Source organism: Pseudorca crassidens, chromosome 15, assembly GCF_039906515.1.
Source record: "Pseudorca crassidens isolate mPseCra1 chromosome 15, mPseCra1.hap1, whole genome shotgun sequence".
NCBI lineage: Eukaryota > Metazoa > Chordata > Mammalia > Artiodactyla > Delphinidae > Pseudorca > Pseudorca crassidens.
The window spans coordinates 63,271,929-63,298,825 of record NC_090310.1 but is presented as its reverse complement, the minus strand read 5'-3'; the positions used below and the strand labels follow the sequence as shown (position 1 = coordinate 63,298,825).

The 26,897-nt window shown below is 59.6% G+C and overlaps 1 protein-coding gene across 8 annotated transcripts in view; it reads left to right on the top strand.

Moving 5' to 3' along the window:
- Positions 1-26,295, top strand: part of NOL4L (nucleolar protein 4 like) — a 129,675-nt gene extending 103,380 nt beyond the window's left edge. For 7 of the 8 annotated variants that reach the window (XM_067707814.1, XM_067707817.1, XM_067707816.1 and 4 more), the window contains 6 exons: positions 13,109-13,377; positions 15,746-15,931; positions 16,011-16,202; positions 16,406-16,528; positions 16,967-17,168; positions 21,678-26,295. In XM_067707814.1, coding sequence (XP_067563915.1) covers positions 13,109-13,377; positions 15,746-15,931; positions 16,011-16,202; positions 16,406-16,528; positions 16,967-17,168; positions 21,678-21,898 — 1,193 coding nt within the window. In that variant the 3' untranslated portion in view covers positions 21,899-26,295. The remainder of the gene's footprint in view (positions 1-13,108; positions 13,378-15,745; positions 15,932-16,010; positions 16,203-16,405; positions 16,529-16,966; positions 17,169-21,677) is intronic. The other variant, XR_010935210.1, reaches the window with a different exon arrangement.
- Positions 26,296-26,897: the final 602 nt, after the last annotated feature.

The window sequence follows — 26,897 nt, the reverse complement described above, 5'->3', positions numbered from 1 at the left end:
CCCTCCCCCTTTTTCAAATTTTAGCAAAGGCAGGTAAGGGCTGGGCCTTGGCAGGGCAGGTCCCGTGGCTGAGACCAGGAATGAACCAGGCCAGTTCTCACTCCTGGGAGCTTGTCTGAGGTTCAGCAGCTGTGGGAGTGTGCTCGCCACGAACACAAACGCGGCTGTGCTTCTGTCCCCGAGCCTGCCACTGCCTGCGGGGCCTCGCTTCAGGTCTCTTTCACGGGCCCCGTTCCTGGCTTCTTGAAATCCCAGCATCGGCTGCTTCGGCCGGGGAGCCCCGTGGTGCTTCTTCACTGGCGGCTGGAGCTGCTGCGGGTGAGCACAGGGCTCTTGTCCCGTCTCAGGGGAGGGAACTGTTGATCAGTGAGAGAACTTGGGTGATCTGGCCAGAGTCGGGAGGGGTTGCCAAGGCTGCTGCCCTCCTCTGTCCTCTTTGGCAGGCGTCGAGGTCGTGTGTGAGGTTCCCCGGAAGATGGGCACGGGAGCCTGGGAACCAGAGGAGGCTGTCCCCCCAAACTCAGAGCACTACCTTCTCTGAGTCGTGATCCAGGGCTGAGTGATCCAGGCTGTTCCCACCACTGCCTGCAGTCCACGTACAGCCAGGTCCCCTCCAGACCCTCCACTAAGCCCCAGCTGAGGCTTTGGGCTTTCTTTTGAGTCCACACAGAGCCCTGGTCTCATCACAGGTGCCTGGAAAAACACCCAGGAGCTGCATTTAGGGGGTGGAGAGGAGGACAGTTGGAAGAAGCCAACTGTGGAGACTCCGTCCAGAGACACGGTGGTCTGGCATTGACTTAGGACCAAACGGCACATCCCTCTGTAGTTATGCCCCGTCAGTGGGATTATCTGTTTGATGACCGTCTCTTCCCCAGTGACCGACTGAGCACCCTGAGAGCCAGTTCCCTGGTGCCCAGCATAGCACCTGGCACAGAGCAAGTGAGGGGGAGTGTCTGTTAAATGAGTAAGCGAAAGAGGGCCCAGGCCGGGCAGGTGAGCCAGCAGGCTGCTGGATGTCAGATGCATGGCCAGGCCAGGGCCCTCTCCTTCCATTTCCCCTTGATGTGCTTCACCAGGCCTCTTGCTCTGCCTCTTCCTGAGCGGAAAATGTGAGGCCTGGCCTCCAGAAGGGATGCGGGGGGTGGGGAGTGGACATTACTCACCTTCCGGGCAGACAGGAAGTCACCGCCAGGGCAGAACCGGGGGTCCTGCTTCTGTCTTCCTGCAGGGCCGTTGGGGTTTGCTGGGCAGGAGCTGTGGGGCACCTGGGGGGCCTCTTGTTTGTGCCTCTCAGATGGGAGGCTCCTCCAGCCTTGGGCCTCTGGGACCCACTGGACCTCGGAGCTTCCCTCCCTCCAGGGACATGGTGCCGGCGCTTTCTGCCTGCAGACTGGACGTCTGGAGTCTCTCCTCCAGTGGCCATCACCACGTCTTGAGGCTGGACCAAGGCGCTGAGGGTCCTGGCTTAAGCCTTTGGTTCTTTCAGGGCTCTCCACCAGTCTTGTCACATGAATATCAAGCCCTGTGGCCTGGGAGGATGTTAACCCCTCACCCCTTCAAGGAACCTGCAGGAGAGGGACAGGCACACAGAACGTGGGACCCCCGCCAGGTTGTAAGCTTTCTGAGGGCAGGAGATGTGTCTTCGAAGAAACGTATCTTATTTTTTACCTTATTTCACAAGTATTACATTCATTGTAGAAAACAGAAAAAAAACAGGAGCAAAAAAAAAAAAATGTCAAAGTTACCAATGTTACCAGTGCTGTTTTTCTTAGTCTTTTCTGTGTATATAATCGAAGTCGTTTCCTTTAAAAAAAAAAAAAAAAAAAGGTGGGGGGGAGGGATCGTGTAGTGTTGGACCCACGTTTTTTCCCACATGGTGTCTCGTCTCTCCCCATCGCTGATACGGCATTTTTAAAGGTTGTCTGGTCACCCCAGTGACTGGAGGTCCCATTCCTGAGCCCACTGTTTGCTCAGCTCTGCGCTGGTGGCAGGTTGGCTGCGACCCTGTGAGCTCAGAGCTGTGACTAGGCCTGACGTGCAGAGGGAGAGGGAGAGGTAACGTGCCCGGACTCCAAGTGGCCACAAGGGTGTCTCTGACTCCAGAGCCTATGTTTGGGCCACTCATGGGGAAGGACATCCCAGCCCCCACTTTTCTGTTGTCACAAACAGTGCGGCACGGAGCAGCCTCGGGGCCGAGTGTCCTCTTCTGGGCTTTATCCCCAGTCCTCAGCTCAGAGCAGGTGCCCGGCAAACGGCTCTTGAGAAGCTGGTGGCAGAGACGGGGGACCAGCGGAAGCCTCTCGGAGGAGGCTGCGTTGTGATGTCGAAGGCAGGTGTCAACAGCCTGGGAAGCTTGGGCAGAACGTCAGGAGGAGGCTGGGAAGGGAGGGAGATGCTGCATGCCAGCGTTGGGGATTTCCTGGGTCACATGTCTCCAGAAGCTCCTTGTGGCCCCAAGCTTCAGCCAGGAGAGAGGGCCCAGGCCAGGCGAGAGGCTGGCACGCAGGGGATCCGGGAGGAAGGAGAGAGGTGAAGCCGCCTCTGTGGGCCCAGGGCCTCTCCCGGACTCGGCCCCCTGCCGGCAGCCCCTGGCACCTTGCCGTGGCTCTCCCGAGCAGGTCCTGGCCTGCCCTGGTCCTGCAGTGGGGTCTTAAGCAAGTTGTTCACCTCTGATCCCTGGCTGCTGTCTGGAGCGTGGCCTGCGTGACTGCAGCCATTAATCCTGGTGTGTCTCAGGAGCCCTTTGTGAGGAGACCAAGGCTTCCTGCCTCCTGACTCTTGCTGCCCTTGGGTGTGGCGCTCCACTACCCAGACACGCAAACTGGGCAGCAGCAGGGGCGGTCACCTGGGGAGCAGGTGTGTGACTTGCTTGCCCAGGGCTCGGTATTTACAGCAGTGCCGCCTCCCCCGTCCTCACCCACCTGGGCCGGTCTCCACGGAGGGTGGGTCTGCAGGAGGAGTGTGCCCTAACCCCAGCCACGGTGAGCCAGCCCAGGCTAGATTCTGCCTCTGCGGCCTGTCTGCTGTGTGGCCTGGGGCCAGTCCCTCCCCGTCACTGGATGGCGGGGTGAGGACTGGACAGTGTGTGGACAGGGAAGGCTGGTGACCGGAGAGGGGATCGTTTCCTCTCAGGTGGCCAGGCAGCTGCAGGAGCCTCTGCTGACGAGCCGGAGGCTGGGGTCCGTGGCCGACTGGCACTCACAGGCTGAGGGGGCTGTAGGTGGGTCAGGAGTCCGCCTCACTTTACCCCATCCACCCGACCCTTCACTGCCCCATGCGGTCCAGTCCTGTCTCCTCATCCATCCAGGTCTTTCTTGATCCCTTCTGCCCACTGCGCCCTGTGGGGTTCTGACCACGGCTTTCTTTAAAAGCTCGCGGCTTGGGCACCCACAGCTTGCTCTAGCATCTCCTGAGTTCCTGTCCCACTCACCACCCACGTGTGCCAGGGCCTGTTGGGGGACCTTACATCTCCCAGGATCCTGCTCTCTAATCTGCAAACCCCAGACCCGTCCAGGCTCCCTCACTGATGGGCAGCCCCACGGGCAGCTGCAAGTTAGCTCTTCTGTCCAAGGAGAAGGCGCCCGGGCAGCAGCTTAGCTCCTGTGTGCTGGCCACTGTGCCGGGCACTGAGGATGCCACGGGAGTGTTCCTGGCCGGGGATGGAAGCTGCTTGTGCAAGGGGAGAGCCGAGAGGCTGTACTGCGAGCGGGGTTGGGGCCAGGCCAGGCAGGCTCGGAGACGATCGCCCGCATTACCCGAGCCGCGGCCACTTCTCGTGTTCTGTGCGCATGGTACCCACCCTCCCACGGGCCCACCCCTGCGGTTGGAGCAGCTGTCTCCCCAGCCGGGGCCCCAAGGCTTCACAGCCTGCTGCAGCCTGCTCACTGTGGACCCAGCCCTCGTCGTTGGGCATCCTCCTTGGTCACTGTCACATGTGGGGGGACTGTGGCCCCTTCACAGTGGCCTCCCTGGGATGGCTTCCTGCAGTGGGCTTTTAAACTGAGCCTCCTCTCCCCCACGCCTGGTCTGGTCCTGACTCCACCTTTCTCAGGTGAGACTGGAAGCTGTGTCTGGGCCTTATTTTCTGGCTACAGGTCACATACTTCCTCCTTCTAGAGCAGGAGCTATTTGCTCCAATTCAAGGCTCCGAACATCCACACCGGATGGAGAGAGGCAGTGGCGGCGGCGGCCTCCTGCCCCCGCCCCCCAACCCCAGAACTAGGGCCCAAGCCCTTCCGGGGATTGGCCGTGGGCCACCCTGCCAGGCCCGGGTCACAGGAAAGTGTCCATCATCAGCTGGGCTGCAGGCGGCACAGACAATGCTGGGCTGTCCTGGCCTCCTGCCGCTGCGGGGTAAGGGAGGCTGGGAGACAGCACCGAGAGATCCCTTTATCCCCGGAGCAGGCCAGGCCTGCACAGCCCTGGCCTTGTGCAGGCTGCCAGGGTCTTAGGCCCTCACAGGCCCCCAGACGCATAGGGGCATAGGGCAGGACACGCTCCAGGGCCCTAGAGGTAAAGTTCACCTGCTGAGAAAGGGAGAGGGAGATCCCCCCCGACACCTGGAAGATTCGCCTAGGCCTGCTGAGCCATCGGGGTGTCAGAGCCCTGCTCCCCCCGCCCCCCTCCCCAGCCCAGGACACGTGGAAACCCAGCAGCCTCTTGCCCCTCTGTGGAGGCAGGCCTGCTGTGCTGGAGAGGAGGCCGGGGGAGGGGTGTGTCGGAGAGGCTTCGCCACCGGAGCCTGTCCACAGGCCACGTTCCCAGGAACCAGGAAGTGTCCGGGGCCACGCTGGCTTGATCACTCTGACCTAAGGGCTGGGATGCACCGAACCCAGACGGGCTTCCTAGCCGTCTGGCAGAAGGCCTGCCAGGCCCTCAGAAGCCACACGCACAAGCACACAGGCTCTGGGGCTAGGGCCCGGCCCCATGAATCATTCACACATGCTTGCCCGAAGCGGCTCTTTTCGCTCATTTGTTTTGGGGTTGGGTTGAGGGGGTGCAGGGGACATCTCAGCTAGAGAGTTGCACACTGAATTAGCATTGAGGGCTCACTGCCTGTGTTTGGCCTTGAGGGTGGGGCCAGGGAGACTGTCGGGCCTGGGAAGACAAAGACCCAGGCAGTCCATATTGGGAGTGTCTTCCCCCGGGGCACATTGGGCCAGGATATGTTGGGGAGGGCCGGCAGAAAGTGGGACAGTGGCAGGGGTGGGGGCTGTCCCATAGTACAGATGGGCAGATGGAGGCCAAAAGAGGAAAGAGCATGAGGGGTGGGTGCTTTGGGGAATCAGGCACTGGGGCTCATCTGTGCTCTTCCATGCACACTGTGAGACAGCCGATGACTTCCCTCTGGGATCTTCTGGTTCCTTCCTGATGTCTGTTCCGGGGGGTGGTTGTGCAAATCAGGCACGATGAGTCTGCCTGGCGCCTGCCACATACTTGGTGTCCACCCCCACCGAAGGCGGCGCCTGCCCCCAGTGCCCCGCCACCAGCCCTGCTCAGGCCACCTGCCCCAAGACCCCAACTCTCATCTGCAACTTGGACACCTCTCTAGGGGCTGAGACCCCAGGGTCCCTGCACTGAGCAAAATGATTTCAGTTTTAGAGGGAAGTCACAAAAATCTGGGTCTGTGCTAACATGGGAGGCACAGACCGCTATTGAAAAGGGCTCGTGCAAATTGAGGTGTACCGTGTAAAATACACACTGAGTTTCAAAGGCTTTGTATGAAAAAAGGATGTGAGGTATCTCACATTTAACACGGAATTAATTATTAGTTGAAATGATCATATTTTGGATATATTGGGTTAAATAAAGTAGTTTATTAAAATTCATTCCACTTGTTTTTTACGTTTTTTAATGTGGCTGCTAGAAAACTGACAATTCCGTAGGTGGCTCGCGTTACGTTTCTGTTGGACAGCGCCGCTCTGGACTCTGAGGGCTCAGGTGTTGATGCCACCTTCAGGAACGAGTCATAAAAGTGCAGGAAGGTGGATGCTGTGGAGTAGAGGTGCTGGGGGTGTTGGGGGCAGGAGTGGAGCTGGTATGGGGAGCAGGGGCCGGGCCAGGCCTTGGGAGCCACAGGGATGGAGCGGGGTGGCGCTCAGGAGGGGCAGCTAGGCGGGCAGCGGGGTCCAAAGGCAGACTGTGGGGCAGATGCCCGGCGTGGCCCCACCGCCCAGGATGGTGGGGTCCCAGTGACGCCGCCTCACCCAACTCCTCGGTGTCCCCCGTTTGACCCCAGGGCCCTCTTCCGGGAGGAAGAGCCGGGTAAGCCTGCCAGGAGCCGGGTGCTCCTGGGAACTAGGCATCATGTCAACACAGCCTGGCCACTGGCCTTTGTCAGAGCGGAGGCCAGCCCTGGCGAGGCGCGCACCCCAAATTCAGAGCAGAGTCAGGGCCCCCGGACTGCAGCCCGAAGCCACGTGGCAGGGGGGAGGCGGGGCTGGCTCTTCCACATCCTGGGGGCCGCCGGGCCGCGGTGGGGCTGCGGCTCCAGCGCTCTCCCCTCCCCGCCTCCTCCGGGCTGTGTCCTGTGTGTGTGAATTATCGACGCCCCCTCCTCTCCCCTGCCTGGAAGCCCGCCAGGAGGGGGCGCTTCCTGCGGCAGCCCAGCCGCACCTCTGGCCACAGCGGGCAGCCTGAGGTGGGCACTCTGGGCTGGTGGGGCCCGGCCTGTGGTCCCAGGGCCGGTGGACCTTCGCGCTCTTGCCCAGCCCTTCTCGGGAGCCTGTGAGGGTCGCCCCTGGGAGAGGGCGCCACCGGCTGTGGCCCCAGAGCCTGGTGTGGCGATTGGCGGCTCGCACAGAGCCGGGCTTGTGCGGACTGCGGGGTGCTGGCGCCCACATAAGGGCATTGTTTGCCGAGGTAAAAGGGGTTTTTGTCTCCTTCTGGAGACTGGACAGAAGGAGGAACAATTTCCCCCATTCATCACTAATTCCCCCATTTGAATAGCAGTGCATTGCCCCACGTTACATAGATGGGCACGCAGTCCTCCCCTGCCCATAGGCATTCCGGGCACAGGTGGTGGGCCCTGCGTCCTGCCCAGACCGGGGAGCTGCCCTTCGCCGGAGCCAGGGAGGCCTGGTTTTGTGGAAATGCTTGGGAGGGGTGCACTCCCGCCGCTTCCCTGTGGCCCCGCACTGCACTTGTCCCTGTCACTGCAGTCACAGGCTGGGGGCCGTCCTGTCCTGCTGGCATTGTTCGGGGCTCTGGCTGGCCGGCCGTGGGTGGGGTGCCCACCCTGGAGGGGCCTCCTGGCACGGCTGCACAGATAAGGACCAGGTGGAGACAAGAGGGTCACTTCCAGCTCCGTGTCCCGTGCCTGGAGGCCTGCACCCCCGGCAGGCCCAACTCCTGCACTCCGTGTACTGGGCCCTTGGTGCCCATGGGGCCAGCTGGGTTCTTTCACAGGATCATAAAGTGTCAGAGCCCAAGAGGGCGTCAGCGGCAACTCCCTAGACTGCAGATAAGAGGAGCCAGGGAGGCAGGCTGTGCCCAAGGTCGGGAGACGGCGAGGCCGCGCACCTGCTCCCCCAGCCCTGCTCCTCGGGCAAGGGTTTGCGTGCGTGACTCCCTTAAGTCACATTTTTTTGGAGAGGGTCGGGAGGAGGAGAGAACTAGGAATGGATCAGAGCCCAGCGTGCCCCAGCCTGGGATGTTGATGTTTCTCCCTCTTTCTTCTTTGCCCACACGGTGACAGGCAGGTCTCTGGGCCAGGGCTGTGCCGGGCGCTGGGGGAGGGCGGGCCCTGCAGGCCCCTCCTGGGGTTGGGGTGGCCCACAGTGAGGAGAGGGCCAGTGGAGGCTGCATTCCCTCGGGCGCTCCCGGGGGCAGGACCGTGGATTACTCAGAGACCAAACCAGGCACACGTGATGCAACCTGCCTCCGGCCAGCTTTAGCGGTTGAGGAAATCATTGGCTCCTGTAACCAGAAAGTCTAGGGCCTCCTTTGGCTTTTGGGCACGGACGGATTTAGGGGGGATTTGTCTGTGCCAGCTTGTCAGCCCTGCCTTCCGGGTGAGGGCCTCCCTGCTGAGTGGGCTCAGCGGCCCCTGTGGTGAGGGGAGGGTACTTCTCCCCAGTTGTTCCTGCAAAAGCCCCTGGACTGACTTTCATGGGTCGAGCTTGGTCACATGCCCACCAGGGATCGCTGTGATGGGCTGTGCTGACTGGCCGGGCCTGGGACACATGCTCACCCTGGAAGACTCGGGGTGCCCTCACCAGAGGAAGGGGTGTGGTTTCTGGAGAGGCAGGAACGATCCGGGGCAGCTTACCGGGGCGCTGGGCACAGACCATAGACATAATATGTGAGAAGGTGATAAACACTCTGAAAAAAACGGGTAAAGGGGTCAGTGTGTCAGAGTGGGGGCAGGGAGGTCTTACTGGGAAGGTGACCTTTCAGCAAAGCCCTGGAGGGAAGGGAACTCACAGTGTCCCGAGAAGAGGGAACAAGGGCAGAGGCCAGGGCACACAGCCAGAGCGGGTGACAGCGGGGGTGGGGGGCTGCCAGCAGGGCCCAGTGGGCCTGGGGAGAGTTTGGCTTCAACTTGGGGGTTTGAACTCAGTCCGTGGACTGGGGCTGGGTCATCACCACTGCCTCGGGGGCCTCTGGACAGATGCAGCCGCTGCCTCGGGGCCTCTGGACAGATGCAGCTGCTTTTCTTCTCCTCAGCAGCCCTCTGCCCTGCTTTGGTCAGGGGGCTTCAGCCCTTGCCCCAGGGCTTTCTCAGCATTTTCCTTGGAGGCTTCTCCCAGAAAGCCTGCCCTGCCTCCCACCTGCCTAGCAGCCACCCTAGCTCCACCCTCCCTGGGGTGAGACCCGCAGCGGGTGGTCCAGAACTGGGGCCTCGATGGCCGCTGCAGTCAGAGGGGGCTTCCCAGAGGAGGAAGGGGTTGCAGGGGGAGGTGGGGGGACAGGAGAGGCGAGAAACTCCAAGGCTCTCTCCAGAGCCCAGCGTCCTCTAGAACCTTATGTTTGGTTTTTTGCTCCCTAGAGCGTGAGCTCCAGGACAGTGACCACCCCCATCTTTTCACCTCAGTGTCCCCAGTGCCCCACACAGGCCTGACACCCAGTAAGTGTTCGAGAAAGGAAGGGACGAGGGCAGGAACAGCATCTTCCCGGCCCTGTCCCTCTCCCACCTCCCTTTACCGTGCCCACCTCAGATTTGGCACCGAGCTGGGCTCCACGGGGCCCCCGGAAGCCCACAGTCCAGCCTGGAAAAGCCACGCTCGGGAAGCATGTGCGTTACGAAGTGAGAAGGCCTGGGCGGGGGCAGGGAATCGGGGTGCTTTGTGCCGGGTGCTGTCTACTGACATGGCACCCACTTTGAAAGGAGGCGAAGGGGTGTCTTCAAGGATACACAGCCCCGCTGCATTCTGCCTAAAGCCCATGGCCTCCCTCGTCGGCTGGAAGTGGACCCCAGGTTGCAGGCAGCCCATGAGCAGGTTAAGGGCGGCATGTTGGGGGCGGGGGGAGGCACTTGTGACTCACCTATGCCCCAGAGGAGGGCTCTGTGTGTGTCACTGGGTCTCCCTGACCCCAGATGCAGAGTGGAGGCGCGAGAGGCTTGGCCCGTGGATACATGCGGCGGCAGCAAATGGAGCTTGTAAACTGGAGCCCGCTGGCCTACTCAAGGACTTTTGCTTTGCTTTGTTTTGGGGGAATTTTTTGTGGTGAAAAATTTTGTAAAACATAAAATTTGCCATTTAACCATTTTTAAGTGTACAACGCGGCAGTGGTACATTGACGATGTTGTGCAACCAGCACACGTTATTTCCAAAACAGAGTTTTCATTACTCTAAACAGAAACTCTGTAACCATTAAGCAATAACTCCCCATTCCGCCCTCCCCCAGTCCCTGGTGTCCCCTCATATACTTTCAGTCCCTCTGAACATGACTGTTCTAGATATTGCATGTAAGTGTCCTCATTCAGTATCCGTCCTGTTGCTTCTGACTTATTTCACTTAGCGTAACGTTTCCACAGTTCATCCATGTTATAGCATGTATCAGAGTTTCATTACTTTTTATGGCTGAATAGTATTTCATTGCATAGATAGACCACGTTTTGTTTGTCCGTTTGTCCAGTAAGGTTTTTCAGAATGTGAATAATGTAAGTCAGTCACCAGTATTTAAAAATCTGGACATTTACATAATGGTGCATATTTCCAGTTTCTTCTAAAAACTTGGAATGCACAGCTACAGGAGGTCAGGGCTCCTGGCCTCTTGGGTCTCATCTGCCCAGCCACTTCCCCTATCAGACTGAGGCGGCATCTGCCTACTCGGAGGGGCCGTGCCACCATTGGAGCCAGTGCCTGAGGTGCACAGCCCTGGGGTGAGGGTGTTGGCAGCTCAAGAGTCTGGGCCAGCACCCTGGGCTCCTGAGCTGGAGGGCCCTGGGAACACACACACGCACCCGTGCACACACTCACACCCACGTGCGTGTGTCCTCACAGCACCCGAGCCTCCTTCATGCTCATGCCTGGAGATGCACAGGGCAAGAGGGTCCATCCTCCCTGGAGGGAATCTGGCCGGGAGGCAGGCAGTCAGGGTGCCACCTCTGGGCCCGTTCCTGGTGTGATGCTGCAGGAGGCCGTCGGCCTGACGCCCGTGCTGAGCATAGTGACAGTTGGCTCTCTCTGTGCTTGGTGTGGTGCCCATTGACCCTCCTAGTAACCCCTCCTTCCAGAGGAGGAAGACAAGGCCCTCTGAGGTCAAGCAAGTGGCCTTTTGGGGGTGGTGCCAGGATGTGAAGTCACACGTGCAAGGTGAGCTGAGAATGGGCACCGGCCAGAGCTCAGAGGAGCTCAGACAGTTGGCCAGGATGGGTGTCAATCCTTGCCCTTCAGCTCCTTGACCCTGGCAGAGACTTCTGAATCCCGGGTTCTGGGGCTTCTCTGGCAACGGGCCCAGCCCTGGTGGGGAGGTCGGCAGCTCTCAGGACTGACCCTGAGCCGCTGAAGGAGGCATGAAGTATCCCTCGGAAGGATGGGTACCAGGCTGGGCTCGGAGCTCTGAGTACCTCCTTCTTAGGGACAGCGGAGGAAGGAGGCCTGCTCTGAGAAGGTAGCGTTGAGCCAGGTCTTGAAGGTGGACTGACATTTACTGAGCTGGAAGCAACACGGCAGGCAGGCAGCAGAGCCCAAGCAGAGGCCTGGAGGTGTGAGGCTTCAGAAGTGGCCCAGGATAGTGGGACCTGGGCTGGGGGAGGCTGCAGAGATCATGGGACCAAGAACACACCCGGCACTCTTGCCGACTCTTCTTGGGCAGGCTGTGGGGAGCAGGAAGGTTAGGGAACAGGGGAGTGATCATTAGACTGGTGCTGGGAAAGGGTGGGGTGACCGAGGGGAGCTGGGGTGCTGAAGGGGGAGGTCGGCCAAGGAGGCTGGATGGGGTGGGGCTGGGTTGGATGTGGTTTGGCAAGTTGGTGGCCCATTCACTCTCTGTGTGTTTCAGTAATGTGCGTCTGTCCCCCCAGGAGGGCTGGCATCTGGGTCATAGTCACTACTTTGTTTCTCAGCCTGGGACAGAGCCAGCACGCAGTAGGTGCTCAGTAAATACTACTCACTCTACAAATATCTAGGTTGGTCGCTGGAGACACTGCCAGAAGAAAACCAGACCCATCTGTGATTGAGGAGGAGGGGATGGGCAGTGAGGTTCCAGAGGTAGCAGGGCGGCTAGCCTGGGGACTGTGGGATGTAGCTGAGCAAGGCGGGGGGGATCTTTGGGGTGGCTTTAAGTAGAGCCTGGAGCTGCCCTGCAGGAGGATGGAGAGAGCAGTGACTGCCCAGAGGAAGAGGGGCAGAAGGAGGGGCATCCTGGCCCAGGGGACCTGCGGCAGCCGAGGGGGAGGGGTGCCATGGCGCGAAGGCCTTTCCCATCCCCCTCTGCCCTGGGCCCTGGCTGCTTGATGGGCAGCCCGGCCCCGCCCCTGGGCAGCCGGGAGGCCAGTGATTGGTTGGCGAGCTAGAGCCGCTTGGTCACCATGGGGACGCTCGGAGGTGCGCGTGCCCAGTGCCCAGCACCAGGAACTAAATCTTCATAATCTGCCGGCTGGGAGGGTGGGGGTGGGGTCGTGCGCGACCCTGGCCTGGGGGAGGGGTTGGCCTGGGAGGCGGTCAGGGCTCACAGTGGCCGCCCCTCCCCCACCCACTCAGGTTACAGGTGCAGAGCCGCTTGGGCACCTGGGCGCCACCAGGAACCACGCGGTACTCACCTGACAGTGACCCCGGGAGCTTGAGCGTAGCTTGGGCCTCTGCCTTCTCAGCTGATCAAGCAGGAGGCTGGGGCAGGGTGGGGAAAAGGGGCCTGGAATTTATCTGAAGTGTCTAACCCCCTAGTTAAAAGTTTGTCCTCCTAGGTCCCCCAGCAATGCCGCGCTGTCTGCAGCAGGGGGCGCCCTCCACAGGGCTTTGTTGGGCTGTCACTTCAGGAAAGCAGGGATGGCCCAGGAGGTGCCAGGGATGCACCCGCAGCCCTGGCTCTGGGTGTTCAGTGCCATGTGGCCGTGCACCAAGGGCAGATCTCTGTCTGCACAGGCTTGGCCTGGGCGTTTTTGCTGGAGGGAGTGACTAAGGGGCAGGGGTGTCACAGTGGAGCCAACCTTCCTCAGGCAGAGGATGGAGAAGTTCGAGGGTCTGCTGTGGGGAAGGGGTCCTGTGGGGAGAGGGTGTAAAGGGGCAAGGCAGTGGTGAGCTGGAGGAAGAGGGGGGCACTGGCCAGGCCCCATGCAGCCCCTGGCGTGTCCGAGGACCTCTGGACCTGCGGCAGGCAGGTCACACTTGAGGCTGCAGCCACTCACTCCCTGGCCCCCGAAGCTGGATAAGGCTTTTGTGGGGTGGAGGGCAGGAGGCATGCTCCATGGCCGCTCCGCCCTGATGGCCCCAGTTTCTGGCAGAGGGACCCTGCCCCCACCTCAGGCTGGGGCAAGGCTAGCCTCTTGGCGCCCCCAGCGGGGACGGCAGCGCTCACTCACCTCCTGCCCAGGGATGCTCGCGAGGACGGCACAGGGCAAGTACCCCCTGTGGCTGCCGTGGCCACGTACCTGGGTGGAGGGGGGGTCTTAGGGGCCAGTGGGTGCTGCGGTGGAGCCTCACACCCAGGCCTCTCGTTTCAGACGACTCCTCCTCCGAGAGCGGCAGCGGCAATGGCTCCTCCACCCTGAACCCGTCCACCTCGAGCAGCACACAGGGAGACCCCGCCTTCCCCGAGATGAATGGCAACGGCACCGTGGCCCCCGTGGACTTCACCGCCACCGCCGAGGATCAGCCCATCAACCTGTGCGACAAGCTCCCGCAGGGCTCGGCGCTCGGCACGCCCTCCTACCCCTCCGACGCCGATGGACTGCGGAGCCGCGTCAAGTACGGGGTGAAGACCACCCCCGAGGTGTGTGGGGCTGCGGGCTGCTGGCCCGCCGGAGCTGGGAGCCTCTGCCGCGCCCGTACACGGCAGGGCTGTGCGGGGCTGACGTGAAATCACGCGTACTGGGGTTGTGACACCAAGTCAGGGTGGTAGCCGTGGCTGCTCTGCTATCATTGTCCTGGGGAGGCTCTGAAACGGGAGACCGCTCAGTTGACCTCGAGCAAGCCCTCACTTCTCTCAGCCTCCACCCCCATCTGTGAAGTGGGGTTGTTGGCCTCTGCCTTGGTGGACGTGGTGGGTGACGTGTGGCCTGGCCCCCTCTGCCTCCAAAACAGTCTGCTGTGAGGAGCAGCAGCAAGTGGGCTGCATTCAGCACAGAGGCCCAAGGCCTCATGTTTTCTCGCTACTCTGCATGCCTGTCCCCATTCTACAGATGGTGCAGAAAAAAGGTGAGGCCTTTGTTTGTGGCCCCAGGGATGTGGATGTGTGAAACTCAATAGACCAGGCTAATGGGGGGCGGACAGCTGCCCCACCGTTTGGCGCTCCCCTACCCCTCCCCTGTTGCTTCCGAAAGCCACCTCCGGGCCACGGAGGTCTTCTGCAGCAGTGCAGTGCGGCACCGGCGGCAGGAGCTCTCCCGGGGAGTGTTTTCTTCTGCCCGGGCTAGGGGGGCCAGAGGTACCTTCTCAGAGCCCTACACTCCTGGGCTGCAGCTACTGGCCCCTGCACAGGTTCCTTCCCCTCCCAGGGCCTGTTTTCTCTTCTGCAGAGGGTGTGGGGTGGGTGCCAGTGCTGGCTTCCAGTGACGTGTCTCGTGGGAAGGTTCTGTACAAATGAACGGTGTTCAGTCGTCGCTGTGTGTCTGAGCCCAGGCTGAGGGACAGGTACTGGCCAAAGCACTGTCTTCCCTTCTTTGACTGGGTCCCAGGGGCAGGCACAGCTGCTGCCTCGGCAGGCAGAGAGCCAGAGGGGTTGAGTTTGCCACCGTGGTCTCAGGCCACATGTGTGGACCACGGAAGTGAGACGGGAGCACGAGTGCCACCGATAGTTCTTCTGTCTCCTCTGACGCTGGCAGAGGATTGGCCAAAGAGCACCTGGGAATGTGACTTGCCCAAGGCGCCTTTGACCCTCCGTCGCGAGTCTGACACAGCCCACTGGGAGGCCAGAGGACCTGGGTGTCCTTTCCCCTTCAGAGTCTATGTGTGGATCAAGAGATGGGCATGGGGCCAGGGACCCTGGGAGGGCTGACCCCGGTGGGTGTGGTCACATGGAGGCTGGTGGTGGCAGCTACCGTGGGACAGGGCACCAATCAGTGTCTGTCTTTGTACGTTTGTCAGCAAGAGCTGTATGCCGTCTGGGCCACTACGTGGCCACGTTGCAGGGTGTGATCTGCGGCTGTTGGTTTCCTGGGCCTGACTGCCTACTAGATGCCCACCTCCTTGAGGGCAGGGACTGTGTCTCCAGGACACTGCTAGTCAGGGTACCACTGAGTGAAGTCAGGACTGGACAAAGCCGCAGACTTTCTAAAAGGCAAATGACAGTGGTCCTCAGGGAGCCTTCCCAGAGCACGTGCAGCAGGGGGCAGGAGACCGGATGGGAACTGAGCAGTAAAGGATGAAGAGGATGGAAAAAGCAGAGAGGAGAGTGGGGAAGTGCATTCCCAGGAGAGCTGGGGAAGGGTCTTGCTCCAAGAGGGGCTCAGGGGGTGGGTCCCTTCTCTACTGCAGGACAAGGGGCTGTGCCTGGTTCCCAGTGGGCTGTGCCTGGTTCCCTCTCCCCTTTCTACACACGCTCTGCATCAGGGCTCACGGTGACTTCCAGGGGTGGCGGCAGACAGGAGAAGCCCAGCCTGGGAGCTGCGGGGATGCCCTTTTGCCTGATGGGCCTGTCTCTTTGGCTGGTTCTTTCCCAGCCCATCTGTTCCTCATCCCCGACAGACAGCACACTCACTGCTTTTGTGACAGCTCGGTTGTCAGCTCAGGGTTGCAGCCCCTTGGAGACCAGGGAGGGAAACCCCGAAGCCAGAACAGATCTTGGCACAAGCAGGAGAGGCTGGCTGGTGGCGGGAAGGAGCCCTTTCTGTGTTTGCCTTTCCCTCGTGCGATGAGGCACATCCTGGCGTGGGCACTACTGCCGAGTAAACCACTGTCCCCTCCACTGAACTCCTCTGGGGCGCCAGGCTTCTGCATGTGTGGTTGTGGGCAGTCCCTCCTACGGCCGCCCAGGGAGGGGCGGCAGCATCGCTGGCCCCGTGTCACAGGGGAAAGGAGCAGAAGGAGAGTGACTTGCTCAGGGCCTTGCAGTGTGGCTCACGTGGCATCTGGGTGTGCTCGCCGCGCCTGCCCGCACGCTCACCGCGGCCTGACCCTCTGCCCCCCCCGCCCTCTCTCAGTCCCCCCCCTACAGCTCAGGGAGCTATGACTCCATCAAAACCGAGGTCAGTGGCTGCCCTGAGGACCTGACGGTGGGCCGGGCCCCCACAGCAGATGACGACGACGATGACCACGACGACCATGAGGACAATGACAAGATGAATGACTCCGAGGGCATGGACCCTGAGCGCCTCAAGGCCTTCAACGTGAGCGCCCGCCCGGGAGGGCTGGCTGGGGCGGGGGCTCAGCCAGGCCAGCCCTTCCCACAGCCTGTGTCTCCTGCAGATGTTTGTGCGTCTCTTTGTGGACGAGAACCTGGACCGCATGGTGCCCATCTCCAAGCAGCCCAAGGAGAAGATCCAGGCCATCATCGAGTCCTGCAGCCGGCAGTTCCCTGAGTTCCAGGAGCGGGCCCGCAAGCGCATCCGCACGTACCTCAAGTCCTGCCGGCGCATGAAGAAGAACGGCATGGAGATGGTGAGCCCCAGGCCCACCAGTCCCAGGCTCCCCGCACCCTCCCGGCCTCCTGGGCGCTTTTCCCACAGCCCTCCCAATACCCCTGGAAGCAGGCATTGTGGCCCCTCGTTCACAGAGGAGCCCAAAGCCCAGTGCCACCCTGCCCACCTCTAGGGCAGGGTCCCTGTGCCCTAACACTGGCTCCATCCCCATTCCGCCTGCAGACCAGACCCACACCTCCCCACCTGACCTCGGCCATGGCAGAAAACATCCTGGCAGCTGCCTGTGAGAGCGAGACGAGAAAAGCAGCCAAAAGGATGCGCCTGGAGATCTACCCGTCCTCTCAGGTGCCTGCTCGCCGCCAGCCACTGGGAGGGTGTCCTCAGCCATGCTGCAGATACTGCCACGGCCCCCGGGTGCAGAGGGAGCAGGGAGGGCGTCCTCAGAGGGGAGATGGAGATGCTGGGGGGAGGGGGGCGGCGGGGGGGAGTCAGAGGAGCCCAGACACAAAGGCCTTGCAGACCTAGGAAGGGAGTCTGGACTTCATCCCGAGCCCTGAGAGTGTCTTCAGCCGGGCAGGAACAGATGAAATCTGCCCTGAAGATAGATGAGCACATGGGGGGCTGGGGGAGGCCCTGGGCAAGGCAGCCAGGGGGAGAGGCAGAGTCCTGCAGGTGCCGCGCCGGGTCCCGGCAAATCTGGGGCCACCACCCACCCCCGTCCAGGGACCGTGGTCAGGGCTTGCTGCCCCTGTGGTTCCCCAGCGCCTCCCTCCCGCTCTGCAGGACGAGCCCATAGCCCTGGACAAGCAGCACTCCCGGGACTCCGCAGCCATCCCCCACTCCACCTACTCACTGCCAGCCTCCTCCTACTCCCAGGACCCTGTGTACGTCAACGGTGGCCTGAACTACAGTTACCGTGGTTACGGGGCCTTGGGCAGCAACCTGCAGCCCCCTGCCTCCCTCCAAACAGGAAATCACAGTAATGGTGAGTGTGGGACACCAGGCTCTGCGGCTCCCTGACCAGCTGCCTTGGGAAGGGGGCGGGGCAGGCGAGGAAGCAGCAGAGGCGGCCGGGAAAGTGACTCCTTCCTGGCACAGGGACCCTCCCCATCTCATAATCTTAGCCAGTCCTTAGCTTGGAAGGCAAGGTTAACAGGAACAGCGTTCCACTCCTTTCTTGCCTCCCCGGAGGCTTGCTGGGCCTCTCCCTGGTCCCCTGCCGCTGCCCCACACCCCCTCCACGGGCCACTGTGTGCAGTCCCAGCTAAGGCCCCGCTCTTCACCTGAGTTGAGCCCCTCCACACCCTCGTCTCACCCAAAATGACCAAGTCTCAGTGAGACAGTCGCTGGCCCAGCTCTTGCAGAGTTGATGGCAGAGCCAGGATTTGGTCCCAGGCAGGTCACCTCCCTCTCCAGGCCACCGCTTAGGACCTCACTTGTGAGATGAAGGTTCTTCTCTTTAAAAGCATTTCTTAGTTTTTTAAAAAAAATTATGTATTTTATTTATTTTTGGCTGCATTGGGTCTTCGTTGCTGTGCGCGGGCTTTCTCTAGTTGCGGCGAGTGGGGGCTACTCTTCGTTGCGGTACAGTGCGCGGGCTTCTCGTTGCAGTGGCTTCTCTTGTTGCGGAGCACGGGCTCTAGGCGCGCGGGCTTCAGTAGTTGTGGCACACGGGCTCAGTAGTTATGGTTCACGGCTCTAGAGCGCAGGCTCAGTAGTTGTGGCACACGGGCTTAGTTGCTCCGCGGCATGTGGGATCTTCCTGGACCAGGGCTCGAACCCGTGTCCCCTGCATTGGCAGGCAGATTCTTAACCGCTGTGCCACCAGGGAAGCCCCGAGATGAAGGTTCTTTCACCTAGGAGCAGGGTCCCAGCCCTTTCTGCTGCACTGTGGGGCCCCATCTAGGTCACCTGGGGCAGTGGTTAGCCGTCTGTCCCCCAACTCTAACCCCAGGAGCTGGTGATCCCCTAGGTGCCCCCTGTAACTCTGCCCAGGTGACTCTGATGCAGACGGAACACAGGCCAATATTGGAGAAACAGTCCCCAAAAGATACAAACCTCCCAATGGAGCTAGGTGCTGCCCTGAGTGCGGACCTCAGGCCCTGTCACACTGAGGCCTGGGTGGCCGGTGCGGCAGGGGAAGAGCGGGTTCCCCCGGTGAAGGGCAGCCTGGCGGCCTCCGGGAGCTGGCGGGGTCAGGTAGGGGTGATCCCAGGGCCTCTTGAGCCAGGTATCTGGATATAGTTCTGTGTGCAGCGGGAGCCACAGATAGGCTTTAACCAAAGGAGGCTATGAATGTGCTGTCTGCCCTTGTGGTGAGATTTTAACGGGGAGGACAGGAGGCAGAAGCAGTGTGCTTCGGGGGTCGTTCAGAGGCGAGAGGAGAGGCTGGGGGTGACAGCAAGTTGCCGCTTGACGAGTAGGTTAGAGGAAGGTGCCGCCCGCAGGCCAGGGAATTCTGGTTCTAGGTCTTGGCTGAGAATTCCTCTCAGGCCCTTGTCCTTGGCCACGGGAGACCCCTTACTGTTCCTGGGCAGCGATGGAGGCGGCTGGTCCCTACCCATGGCAGAAAGCCCAGACACCCTCGCTCACCTTGCCCCCCACCACCGGCAAGTACATGCGGGTCCCTGGAAGATTCCTGCCTGGGCTTAACTTCTCATCCTTTCCTAATGCCTCTTAACCTAAAATAAGAGGCTGCCTGGCCCTAATCCCTGAGGCTGAGGCCAGAGTGGCCAGCTGCAGCAGGGGTGAAATGGCTGTCCCAGGCGGGCTGCTCTCCTTCCAGGAAGGAGCCTATCTGACAGCCCTGCTGAGTGGGGACCCTGGTAGAGCGGGTCTGGAGACAGGTGTGGGGCAGGAAGTTAGAGGCCCCCCTGTTGCGCACGGGGAGAGTCGTTCCCAGGGGGCAGGTGATGGTGATAGGCCCCCACCTGGTACCACACAGCAGGGCCTGTCTCGGGCCGCAGCTGCCAGGGCTGCTCCGGCCTCTCTTGAGGGCCAGGCCTGCCGCCCTCCCGCCCTGTTCACACTTGCCAGAGAGGCTTCAAGAAAGGCCACTAGCTCTGCCCCTGTACCTCAGTCTCCCTGGTTCCTTAGAGGTGGGTGGTGAGGTCACAGAGGCCGAGATCTGCTCGCTGACCTCCTGCCTGGGGCAGTGGCGTCCTGTGAGCCCTGGGTTTGGGTCCAGCAGTTGGAAGAACACCACGGGCAGTCCCAGTCCCAGTACCTTCCCAGCAGCAGCCCTTAAACGAGGGTTCAGTCCATTTGGCACCTTGGTTGGGCAGTCGTGTTGGTAGCTCAGAGTTCCTCACTTAGATCGTGGGTGGATCCAGGTCAGCCCAGATAGACTCAGGCTCTGCCTGTTTTACCCGGGGTGCTGGGCAACTCGCACCCGCTCTGGCCCCTCTAGCAACCACCTGGCCACCTGAGTGTCTGCCTGTAACCAGAGCCCTGGGGGAAGAGACGGAAGGCCTGCTCCGAGCATGGGAGTGAAGAGGACAAGGCTTGGGGGCGGAGTGAGGAAAGAGAGGAAGCCCAGGGCCGGCTCACACCCATGTGGCAGGCGGCTCCGGCCTTCCTCTGCCATCCCCAGCCAGTGTCTGGAGGGGACCAAACCCTGCAGCAGCCGGGAGCCAGCGCAGGCACCCCTGCCTGCTCCCAGACTATCCCAGCAGCACCCACGTGGGGGTCAGCCGCCTGCTTGGCTGCAGTTCCCAGCAGTTCACAGCCCCAGTCCTTCCTCCTGTGTTTCATTTTAACGGACTTCCCTCGACCCTCAGTTCCAAGGATGTTCCTTAGCAGGCCAGTTCCCAGGACCTCCTGCTTGACGTCCCTGTTCTCTGATAAGAGAAGAAATAACCCCACGTGACAGACTGTCCCATCTAGATTCCAACTTCCTTCCCCAGCTTCCTTTTAGCAGTAGTCGAGTTTCCATAATTTCTCCCAAGATGTTACTTCTGGTCTATATGTCTCCAGTGACAAGGGCTTGTCCATCTCTGTAGCAGCATAAAAACTATAGGGAGTTCCCTGGTGGCCTAGTGGTTAGGATTCTGGGCTCTCACTGCTGTGGCCCGGGTTCAGCGCCTGGTCAGGGAACTGAGATCCTGCAAGACTCATGGTGCGGCCAAAAAAAAAAAAAGCTGCTGCCACTGTAGGTGCAATAATGATTCAAACTGGCTTTCAGAGCCGGTGGGGTGGTGGGGAGCTGGCTGGTAACTGAGAACTGCCTCACACACCCTTGTACGATGATCTCTGCTTATGGGGGTTGGGGGCTGGGCAGGGCACAGAAGGCCTCCCAAGCAAGCTTCCGCCCCCACACCGCCAGATCCTCTCCTTTGGCGGTTTTCTTGCTGAACACCTCGAAAGAATGCTCAAATTCCGGGAGCTTCTGTGTCTCCTGGAAGCCCTTTCCCAGTGGGCCTCCGTAGGCCGAGCCGCACCGAGGGGTTCACCGGCGTGGCTCAGCCCAGAACAGTCTCCTTGTGCTGTAGCTGAGGGCCGGGGCCCAGGGAAGTTAGGAATCACCCACGGCGGGGTCCGGGCTCGCTGACTGCAGAGCCACAGCGCACCCCATAGAGCCGTTTGGGAAAGGTGGAGAGGAGACCAGGCCTGGTGGCCCCAGCACACACCCCCAGTGTGTTTCGGTAAGACTGCAGGCTCCCTCTTTGTTGCCACCGTTCAAGGGCAAAGGGGAGGTGATTTCTCCAGAGGGCCCCTCTGGGTCCTGTCTGACCTTCCGACCTTCACACACCCACCCCACGCTCTCCCGTCCCACCAGCATTAATCTTCCACCTCGCTTGGGCACAAGAGAACTTCTCAAAGGCAAGGGGCTTCGAGGTGCTGCAGCCCATCAGGAGGAGGCTCAGCCCCCAGCGCCTCCCTCCACCTGCCCCTCCAGCCGCTCCCGGCAGGGCGCGCTCCATCTGGCCACTCCAGCCCCAGCCTCTTTCCCAGGCCCAAGCAGGGCAGCCCAGGGCAGCCAGCCTCTTTCTTGCTCTTCCCCGGCGGCAGCGGTTGAGAAACCCCTTCCTTGTCTCACGAGGCGCACACGTGGGTGCTCCTTTTCCTGGCCTTCTGGGGCTCCAACTCTGGACTCCGTCCAGGGCTTTCCGCACCCTGTCCCCCTCGGGGGCGTCGGACCCCCACCTACCGGCAGTGTCTTAGCTGCCCCCTTCCCCGCCAGCTCGAGGCCGCCTCCTCCCCCGGAGCCCAGAGCCCAGAGCCCAGAGCACGGAGACCTGCCTGACTGTCCTCAGAGAGCAGCCGAGGTGCGATGAGTGCCAGGGAGCTGGGCTCAGAGTGCTGCCCGGCCCGAGGCCAAAGCCTCCCCCCGACCCCAACGCAGGATCATCCTCGGGCTTAACAGAGAAGCCCACGTCTTGTCTGCAGGCCCCCTTCTAAGCACTGGGGTACAACCGTGGAGACAGACGAGGGCCTTGGGCCCCCACGATAGGGGAAAGGGTGCCCCTCCTCACCCTGGCTCCCCTCCTCACAGGGCCCACGGACCTCAGCATGAAAGGCGGGGCCTCCAACACCTCCACCACGCCCACGCCCACGCCCTCCAGCAACAGCACCAGCCGGACCATGCCCACCGCCCAGCTCAGCCCCACCGAGATCAGTGCCGTGCGGCAGCTCATCGCCGGCTACCGGGAGTCCGCCGCTTTCCTGCTGCGCTCAGCAGATGAACTGGAAAACCTCATTTTACAGCAGAACTGACCCAGCAGCACGTGGAGTGCACTACCCTAGGGAAGGAGGCTCTCCCAGCCCCGGACCGGCTTCCCGCCTCACCAGTTGGTACCTTTTGTTTTTTGAAAGAGGTGGATGCAGAAGAGCTGTTTCTAGCCACACTCCAAGCGCCTGAGACTCTGGGCACAAGGACACTTTTTTTTGGAATCTCACCACACGGGTGCTCTGACCTGCTTGGAAGAGGCCAACGGGGCAGCTTTGGAAGGGCTGGGGCTCCCCTGACAAGGCGCTGGGGCCGCAGCTGTATTTAGAATCATCTTCGTGGACCCTGATGTTAGAATCCCACCCCCAGATAATTACCTTTCAAGTCTTAGGTGAGCAGAATTGCATATTTATTGAGAAAAACAAAGTGGACCCTTTCTTCCTCTCCCCTTAGTAATTTATTTTTCTGAAAATGGATTCTTTTGTGTTTGTACAGATTGCCAGTCTGTGTCTGTCTGATCAGAAGGATGTATCCCTGTGACCTAACATTCCATATCACTACACTGGCGCGGGCTGGGGGCCGGCAGGGCTGGGGGCAGCGGGGGCGCCGGGCTGGCTGTCCCTCTGAGCGCCCAGCCCCGCCAAGCAGGAGGACCTCACCCACACCCACTACAGAGCAAAGACAAACAAAAGCGGCTCCCCCTCCCCCATCCCACAGACGCCCCAGTCACACGGTCACCCGTATTCTACCTCACACTCCAGCGTGGGCTTTTCCAGGATGTGCCCTGAGCCTGTTCTGAACGGCTGTCTCCCACCTCCCCCACCCAGTGTGTCTGCCTGGGAGGTAAGTCCAGAGGGGAGGCCAGGAGCTGGATGGAGCCCAGGGAGGAGCCCCTGGCCCCAGCGCTTGACAGGACAGAGTGCTGGGGCACAGGCAGCCGGTCAGCTGGGCCCTTGCCCTCACCCTGCCCCCAGGGAGCCAGGTCTGAACACTTCTCCGCACAGGCCCTGGCCCCTCGGACAGGGCCCCCGACCCCACCCCCCTCATTGCTGCAGGGTGCGCCCCTGGCTGTCAGGAAAGGTGGACCACAGCTCCTGTCCCCTGCCCCCGTGGCTGGAGTAAAGGGGCCATCAGCAGAAGTGGAGAAGCCACCTGGGTTCTCCTAGGACCAGCCCTTCTGCAGGGGCCAGTCCTGGAAGAAACCCATAATCCCTGGAGTGTGAAAAAGGGCAAAAAGAAAAGGCTGGCCTGGTTTCCTTCCTCCCCGATAGGCACTTCCTCTTGCTCAGTGCAATACCTACCAGTGCTGCTAAAACCAGGGATTTGCCCAGACCTCACAAGGCCCACAGGGCCTCTCCATGCGACACTCCGTAGCCATGACAGCAGCCCTCTGCTGCCTGCCCCTGCCCGGAGCTGGCAGAAGCCCTCTGTTGCCTTTCCGCCCTCAGAGCAAAGAGGTCCCATGGGAGCCAGGGCCGAGGGGACCCTAGGGTCGAGAGCCGCTCGACCCCAAAGCAGGCACCCCCCCCCCTTCCCAAACCAGCTTTTCTGCAGCCAACTGCCTCCTGGCACTGGCAGACCACCCTCAGGAGGGGTGGTGAGGGGGCCCCAGCGTGGATGCCTCCCCCTCCTCGGATCCGCGACTGAGCTACGGGCCCCCGATCCAGAAAGTCTGAAGGGCAGGGGGTCCTGCCCCCTGCTTGCTTCCAGCCCCGAGAGGTTGAGGGTGGCCTTTGCTCTCCCAAGTGGCCTCCAGCACCCCATGCAGCCACACCACCTCTGCCTTCCATCTGACCAGTCCCCAGGCTCCAGCCAGGGCCGGGACGCCGAGACCCGCCGTCAGCACAGCACAAGCTCCAGTGCCCGAGGCCGCTCCCACCCCCCCAGCGTCCACACGTCCCGCCCCCATCTGCTCAGTACTACTCGCGGACGTTTGAATTTGTGTAAATATTTATTTTTGTGTGTGAACAATACTACAAAAAGTAATCAGTAGATCTTTTGCAAAACGTTACCCCAGGCAATTTGTGAAAATCTTAATGTTGAAAACTGGCACAGACAATCGCCGCCTTAGAATTCTCGACATCAACTGCTTCACATGTCATTTCTCCTCCCGGAGGCAGTACCCAAGCCAGGCACAAACGGTTAGCTTTTCTGAACGCACAGGAGTGAGAAAGACTGGGGAAGGGGCTTCCGCCACCACCCGCACAAGGGATTAGATCTGAAGCTCAGTATAAGCTCCAGTGTGAAGTCGTGTTTTTCTGAGTCAAGCTTGTCCTAACTAACAGACCACCTTCAGCGGCCTTAGCACCGCGATAATAAGAGTGTAGGTTCAGTGTGCTTCAAAGAGAAAGGAAGCAAATGATGATGATAGTGGTCAAGGTCCACTGGGGCTCCCAGAGCCCCTCCAGGACAGTGGATCCCGTCACGTTGACCCCACCTCTTGGGTGGGCGCCTTCCTAGTGAATCCCTCGTGACGGCCGAATCAGGAGCAAGTTACTGTGTGGAAACAGGATTCCATTAGCTAGTTCAGTCAGGGAACTTGTTCAGTTTTGCTTTTGTTTTAAAAGATGCAGCGTCAACCCCATCCCTCTCGTCCTGACTTGAAGAAGCACCAAGGAGCTGGCTCTGCTGAACCCAGCTCGCTGCTGTCCCCGTCCACCCCAGGGACTGCTTCTCCTAAAGGGAGCGTCCAAAGCCCTGCCCCACAGCCAGTGCTTACGGAGGGCCTCAGGGCACAAATTGATCATTCGGGATCCTACTTTTAAGAGGTAATGCAAGAATAGAATGTATCAGTTCCAGAGTCTTTGCAGGGGGCTAACTAATCCCACAAGGTTGGAATCAGAGGAGAAATGGGAATTTGGTCTTAGGGGTGGGTCATCGGGTAGACCAGTGAGAGTACAACCCATCTAAAACTCATTTTGCCGTCACCACTCAGTTTATACCCAAGGACAGTGTTGAGGGGGAGGGGGACCGGCAGGGGGTTGGAAAGTTTTAGAAGATTTCAAACCAACAGGTGGAACCCAGCCATCCCTATTCCCAAGGGCCACTTATGACTCCAGGGGTGGTTATAGGATTAATTACCAGTTCATATTCAAAATGCTGCTTTGAACTCAGAGGGTTGATACTTTTAATTTGTAATTTTTTGTAAAACTTTTTACAAGATAGTAAAGTATTTCACCAGAATACCAGTTTCAATCCGTCCATGGTCTGATTTTTATATAATTTAGTGGTGCTTTAGAAACTTTGTTTTTGTTGTTTATGAGCTAAACAGCTCAGTCCTTTTTCGCCTGTATCTACCTAAGACCAATGTGAACCTTTGTATTTTTGCTCCTAATTTTGGACTCAGTGAAAGTGTACTGTTTACATGTACAGATGCCCCGGTCCCTGTGTGTCCTGCAAGACTCGCTCCTGAGGAGGAAGGTGCACCTCAAAGCTCATCTGCTTAGCAAAGCCACAAAACAAAAACCTCTCACTTTTTACCTATGTTTCCACCTAAAAACAAAAACAAAAAACCTACACCACACAGAACTCAGATTTGCTGAAAAATACTTTTCTAAGCTCAGAAAAATCTCCATGCGGCAGATGGCCCATATGCCTGTGTCATATGGTCCATTTAGGAGCAGGGCTCAGAAGGGAGGCTTCCTACCGGCTGCAGGTGGGACACTGACTGCGTGGACTCATGAAAAGTGAAAGTAGGACTTGGCTGCAGAGCCGGGGGTGGATATAGCTCTTCTCCTGACAGCCTGGGAATGGGAAGGTCACGTTGACTCATGGGAGCTTCAGGGTCAAGCCACCCAAGATTTAGGGACAACCCGAGAGGTTTCCAATCCCCTGGCATAATGTAGACATGTTGGGGAAGAGCGCAAGTTCCTTACCTGAGATGAGTTTTAAGACTTACCAATGCAGATGGTATGAGCATTTCTTCAGGGTCCCCTGGAGGCAGCTCATTCATGAGGCATCACCTCTGGGGAGGGGCAGGGGGCTCCGGACAGTAAGCAGATGGCACGAACTTTTAAAGATGACTCTTTATTACTTAATCAATGGCTTCACCTCTAAATTATATTTTTACAGATATGCACCTATGCAACTTAACGTGGCTCTTCTAAGCAGGTGAGGACTTCCTCCTCAATGCTCTATAAAAATTATTTGTGTTCTATATAGTGAGTTTTTCCAGTAAATGTGGCTTAATATTTTAATTCTTAGAATGTGTCTTCTCTATGTGATGCAACTAAATTCTGTTTTGTTTGTGGAATGACTAGCACAGGCCAACTCCCTCTCCCCTCACTTAACAAAAGACCAATGAGCTGTTAATCGAGCTGTTATCTCCATGGTATTACTTGCTAAATGCACTGATTTCATAAGTATGTGGAATCCTTTTTCTTTTGAATCTGTATATCATATATAAGACTGAATCTACTTAATAAACACTGAATAACAAACTGAATGCTTTATTTCCACTGTGTCCTCTCAACAGCAGCACTGCCAGCCAGTTCTGTTCCCTCCAACTCTAGTTTGGCACTGAGACACCATTCTACCAGTAGATTCCACCTTTTTTTTTTTTTATTTATATACTTACTATTTTTGGCTGCGTTGGGTCTTTGTTGCTGCCCACGGGCTTTCTCTGGTTGCAGCGAGCAGGGGCTACTCTTCGATGTGGCGCACAGGCTTCTCACTGTGGTGGCTTCTCTTGTCACGGAGCACAGGCTCTAGGCACGCGGGCTTCAGTAGTTGTGGCTCGTGGGCTCCAGAGCACAGGCTCAGTAGTCGTGGCGCACGGGCTTAGTTGCTCTGTGGCATGTGGGATCTTCCTGGACCAGGGATCGAACCCCGTGTCTCCTGCATTGGCAGGCAGATTCTTAACCACTGCACCACCAGGGAAGTCCCAGATTCCACCTTTTCCTAGCCAATAAGCTAGCACACAGAAGGTCCTTAGTAGATTTTCTTGAACACATGAACTTGTCACTTTTTTTGGCGCCTCACCCTTCAGAAAGGGAAGGAAATGGACCTTTCCTGGTTCTCGTCAGGTGCTCAGCACAGGCACACATC